The sequence below is a fragment of the Tuber melanosporum genome, assembly GCF_000151645.1.
Source record: "Tuber melanosporum whole genome shotgun sequence assembly, scaffold_91, strain Mel28".
NCBI lineage: Eukaryota > Fungi > Ascomycota > Pezizomycetes > Pezizales > Tuberaceae > Tuber > Tuber melanosporum.
The window spans coordinates 430719-436504 of NW_003299141.1; the positions used below are offsets into that span (position 1 = coordinate 430719).

Sequence of the window (5786 nt, forward strand, 5' to 3'; positions counted from 1 at the left end):
GCCTTGGGTGCTTCGTCCCTTCTATGTCCGGTTTGGCCAACACCAATGTAGGGAAGGTTGATTGGCAGAAGTAGGTGAGCCCTAGTATTCATCTACTATCACTCGATCTGCTGGGTTCCGGGTTGTTGAAAATGGAGGTGACCGAATCGGACCTGCGGTCACCTGCCCTTTCATCGTGTGCCCAAGCCGTCTTCGGGTTGGAGTTGCGTTTTCCATAGAGCATTACAAAAAAACGATAATCCGAAACGGAACCCCAACCCGGAGATGTGTCATTTCTCTTGTTTAATGTCTTTAGCCGGATGGGTTCCACGGTCTTTTTCGTTGCGGATATCGGTGGCAATGGAATTTTTTTCTTGGATGGGGGGAGGGTTCACCTATGGGTTTATGGAAGTGCATCAAATCTCCCTGGTATTGAATGCATGTTCTGCTAGAGAAGCGCCTGGGCCCGGGTATTTTGCTCAATGATGGACCCGCGCTTGTATGATTCGTAAGAGTTACTCGTGATTTCCAAAATATACCGTCTTGTCCAGTGAGGCTACTATAATAACCTGTGTGAGAGAGCCCATAGCATCTAGGTGTCCAACCATTGGCCGAACTAGTTGTTTTTACAGTTTAGCTATGCATCACATCACAACTTGCTATCCTATGGCTAGGAAGCACGTATTTGGTTCCGGGAGGGAGTTGCATGTGAGCATAGCGCTCACCTTTTGGAAAGCTCGTTGGTACCATAGGTCTACAACAGCATTAGTCTGAGAGTAGATCTGCTCCTCAAAATTCAATACATGGACCAGTCAGGCTGTTTGTCCGTGTAACGAGATCTAAGATAGCTCGAGATTAATCGAACCAATGCCACCTACCTATCTGCAGCTAGGTACTACCCAGGGGTTCACTTTAACCACTTTTAACTCTATTGAGAGTCCCATAGAGTCTGATCCCAACTTAAGAGGTTACAAGCAATGACATTCGCTTTATCTTAGCGATGGAGAGAGTGACTATTTTGGGGGGGTGTAAGATGGGGAGGGGAACGTTAATTGGTCTAATTTCTTATTAACTGAAAAAGAATGTTAGCCAAACCCGTCTCCCAGAATTTCTATTTCTCATGACAGCAAACTTCTAACCAGGTGACAAGTATCTCATGTTCCAGCACTGGGCAGATAACATTAGAGGATCGATAATATATGCATATATTGATGTATTAACTACTACATCTCTACCCGGCCCCTCTGGCCAGTTTTGTGATTTTCCAGAAAGATAACGGTCTTCCATGTAGGATACCGGTGGTTCCCGATACCCATAGCCCGGTTCCGGGGAATGTGTAAACCAAACAACAAGAGAAGACAAATAAGAAGCATCGACCACACAATTCTCAGACAGGAGACAAGGTGCTGATTAATAATTAATTTGAAAAATTTGCCCATATCATATGGAAAAGCAGTTTTGGAGTTGAAGGACTTGACACATATTTCAGATTACAGTCTGCGCTGAATATCATAATAATGGTTTGTGGGTGAGTTTACTCTTAGACCGTAGCAATGACCCAATGCGTCTGAGATTGTAGACTTGCCATCAAATCTCCAACTAGCAGGTAGCTTTAATATTGACCAACTCAGGCGCTTATGCATTGATCATTCCTGTCCTCAGACCCCATTACTGCCCATTCATGTTATATCACGGCGTGATACTTTACCTGCTACGGAGTATGAAGTTCAAAGCATAACCAACCGGACTAACGGGTTTAACACTAGGACATTCCACTGACACGGATTTATGTGTCTTGATGCGGATATTTCCAATATAGGCTGGTCTCTATTAGTCCAAATGCGCAAGCAAACTATCAAGTCCAACTTAAAAGGCAAGGGAAACACCCCAGCGAAATATTCATGTAAGATCAGATCAGGAATCCGGGTGACGGAGTGACCCCAGGCAATCTCCCGTTCAATGTCCTCTTCAGAATACAGGCCATTGCAGAAATGAACCATGATGGAATCGAGAAAGTTCCCAGCTTTGGGGGCCCCCTTTTTCCGCTTCGAATATAGTCTTAAAGTAATACAGAAATGGCTTTTCTCTGCTAAGCTATCTCCGGGCGCGCTGTTCCTGATTTTTATTTCTTGGGTAACTTACTGCTTTTACCATTCGTAGGCGGAGTCGACCTGCTAGTAGAATCATTTTATCCCCCAGGGACTCGACCAGTGGCTATCGCAGGTGCACAAATTGTAACACACTACCGGCAGTGTCACCCCGTTCATCCGAGACACCGTGCCCTTCTATCCTCACGTCGGGAATATATTGGAGAAAGTTGAACACAATGGAAGGCGGGGAAGCACAGAATTCCGCCTGCAATTGGCTAACACCTGTCATAGTATCAGCCGACAAGTGTCCAGAGAAGTTTCGCTCATGATACAGCAGCATAGCTACACCAAACACCATCGCTCTAGATATAGACTGCGCTAATCGATGCGTAATTGGGTTCAAAAAATCGTAATTTATCAGATCCAAAATCGCGAAAACCCAGCTATGTATCACCAACCAGTGGAATCTCCAGGTTAGAAAATTTATGCACAGGGGAACTCCGACACCTATGCATCCCCTGGCATTCATTGCTCAAGATTGCACTTTTACTAGTTTGAGCACCCCGCTTCGATACCCTCCTTGCAAGTTCTTTCCGTCTCTGTTTTTGCATCGAAGCACTTCCCAGGCCGCGAGAATTACGGCCGAGGGAATTGATCAGGGGTTTTTTGCTAGACTGTAATTATTCTTCCCTAGGGTCGGGGATAGAGTTCACTGTTACTTCTCCCTCTCACCGGTTTCCCTCTCCGCATCAGTATCTAGCATTCGTTTATTTTTGTTCACCCAGTTTCCACTAAATCTAAGTCTGAAAGAGTTTCTTCTTTCGCTTGCTACGGTTATCCACCTAAAACCAATGAGAGATCACAGCCCTGTGGCGAGTGGATACACTTCTCTTTTAAAAATCTTCTAGTGAGAGTGCGTATCCACTAGAGCCCGTTTAAGAACTTATTTAGACGAAAGGAAGGTGGTCAGACCTCCATTTCACTACAACGTTTTCAAATCCACCATGTGGCTCCTAAATATATCCATCATACAAAAAGTACATTCTCAATATCCCGCCACACCAGAGGATCGTTTCTCGCGTTGATACCCCACATCACCACAGCACTACAAGTACCGCACCATAACGGCCCCCCCTCCCCTCCTGTCATTGTATGATTGACTCTCCCTCCTTTCTCTTGCGAGACCCCACTTTCGTCATCCGAGCCCTACTCGTCCCCCCTCACTTCACTCGCTCACCGTACAGCCTCCTACTCTCACACAATCTGCCGTACGGAGAGCGCACGACATCCGAGGCTCGATTTGTGGCACAATATCAAGCATAGCTAATTTTACACCTCCACAAAAAGAAATTCCGGGCAGGCCGCCCATCGGTGTCCACCATATATATCCGTGCCTCCCAGCCATCGGCACCCGTTTGCCCGTTCTATGAGCCCGTATATAAATTTAGCAGCTATTATATCACAAAAAGGGTGCCAATTCTTGGTGCGGAGACACAAGCACGGTACTTGTACTGTACTAGTACTCACACAGTGCCATTCCAAGGAGGGAAGCGCGAGGCCTCTAGTCGAACCCCCGATTCTTTGCTCGACGGCCCCCAGAGCCGAGCGGCTGCGGATTTAATAATCAGCGGCATGTTATACTAGAGCTTTGGATTCCAAGACATTGCCTTTCCTCGGCGAAAACACGAGCTCTTCAGAATACGATACCTTAGGCGTAGTGGCGCTGTGTCACCTTACTTTATGGCCTTATTGAGGTGTAAAAATAATGCCCTGCGCACTTCTCCGATAATTGCCCTCTGGATGGTGGCCGACCGGGTGTGGGAGATTAAGGTTTTGCACCCAGCTGTCGATCACGGGGTGTAACTTAACTTGATGGTCTCTCAATACGAGATGATGCAAATTGAGGTGGGCGGGTTAGGATCGTTACTGTAGGCTAAGTCTATTGGCTTACACGAGGTACGGTGTGGTGTTGTGTTCCCTGGAGGGTATCTGGTAAGGAAGATCGGTGGAGCTCCCGCTGTAGCCAATAGTCTGAGGTGTTATTCAATACTGGGGACAGATATATAACTATTGCAGAGAACAGAAAAATTCCTCCCCGGTATCGCAATTGCCATCTACATACCTTTCCCCAAACCGCCAGAACCATGAACCTCCAACGCCCCCACTACCTCTTCTCCCTCCTGCTCCTCCTCATTCTACATACAGCGTCCACCACCGCGCGCTGCACAATTAACTACAATACCTCCTTCTCCTTAACAACCGACAGGTCCCTCAACCCGGACCTAAACAACCTTCACCCCTACCTCTCCAACTCCCAGCTAACCATCTCTCCGCCTGACCGCCCATTCCCAGTAAGCGTGATCCCCTTCTTCCGTGGCGGCAGCATCTACCGCTACGCCGACGGCGGCGCGCCCGAGGACCTGGAGCAAGGCTATCTAGAGAAGAATCCCGGCGGCCCAGACACCGGGTACGTCTTCAAGTTCAGCAGCAGAGTTCCCACGGGAGCCATCACCGGCAGGTTCGAGATCGGGTGCTCTGAGCAGGGGAGACACATATTGAGCCTAAACGGAGACTTGAGGTGGCAGGCTTGTCGGGGCGGGTATAGGAGGGAATGGAGAGTGAGTCCTAACTATCCCTTCCGCGCTTCCTTTATTCCCCGAAGCTAGAGGGAAACTTGGCTAACGCTATATGGTAGATTAGTAGGGGGGTTAGTGATAGGGATTGCCCGGCGGCGGATTTGTGGTTTTGGATCGATTATGTTCGGCCGTTGTAAGGGCGGTGGGGGGTGGAAATTTGAGGACCAATTTAGCTCTCGGTCGATTTGTTAGGGGGGTTATCATAGGACCTGTATCAATTGGTGCGCGGAATTACTCTTTAGGAGGCAGCATGATCTGTTATCAGTACTATCATTCACGCAAGCTGCAATAGTTACCATTGTGCCAAAGTCCGCCTCTAAAACCCCCTCCCCAGCCATTTAATCCCAAACATATATAGTTCACTGAAATCCGATTTTTGTCCCACATTTTACACTCAAAATGAAGTTTTCGTAAAAGAAGCCATTCAACTACAACTATCCTCCTCCCAGTGGGCGTCAATACCCGAGAAAAATAGATGCAGTTTCGGAGCCCGCGTGAGGCCTTTAAAAACCGACCATCCTCGAAACAACTACCCTCTTACCTGCACGGTACAGTACATCAACTGCCAGGCAAATTACTATGCTCAGACCAAATCTCCAACCTCTTCTACTAGTGTATAAGGTGATTCCATACCTGGTGATTCCCAGAGCCCAAGCCATCATTGGCGTGAGTAGTAGTAAAACATTGACCTCATGACTGTCGGTTACCTGAATACATAATCTTTGGGTGTTAACATAGTGAGCTCGAATTTCCCACGTTTCCCCATCCTTGCTCTTCCTTTTTATACTACTCGTTGTGGTTTTACTGTGTTATGACAGGGTATGCAATGGATCCCCAACGGTGAAACCAGGCGAGGTCTGGGTGAGGCGCGGCAAAGCTTGGTTGAATAGGGAGGTTTTGTTACTTTTTTTTTTTTTTTTATATATCAAGTTTTATTTGTGTTCTACGGAGGTACAGCGCCTAAGTGTTGTATATTTCACTTGTAGGGGGGCAATCGGCTAGCAGGGGAGGAGGAGTAAATGGGTATAGTGGCATATGCCAGTGTGGCTAGGAAGTCAGAATGGTAGTTAGAGGGAAAACA

The 5786-nt window shown here is 47.4% G+C and overlaps 1 protein-coding gene; it reads left to right on the forward strand.

Moving 5' to 3' along the window:
* Window positions 1–3506: 3506 nt before the first annotated feature.
* Window positions 3507–5013, forward strand: GSTUM_00011886001 (uncharacterized protein). XM_002842210.2 has 2 exons: window positions 3507–4687; window positions 4765–5013. The coding sequence occupies exons 1-2, from the start codon at window positions 4214–4216 to the stop codon at window positions 4840–4842; spliced, it is 552 nt and encodes a 183-aa protein (XP_002842256.1). The 5' UTR covers window positions 3507–4213; the 3' UTR covers window positions 4843–5013.
* The last annotated feature ends 773 nt before the right edge of the window (window positions 5014–5786 follow it).

Coding starts and splice junctions, on each gene's coding strand:
- GSTUM_00011886001 (XM_002842210.2), top strand. CDS start 4,214: ATGAACCTCCAACGCCCCCACTACCTCTTCTCCCTCCTGCTCCTCCTC. Junction 4,688..4,764: donor GGTATAGGAGGGAATGGAGA/GTGAGTCCTAAC, acceptor GCTATATGGTAG/ATTAGTAGGGGGGTTAGTGA.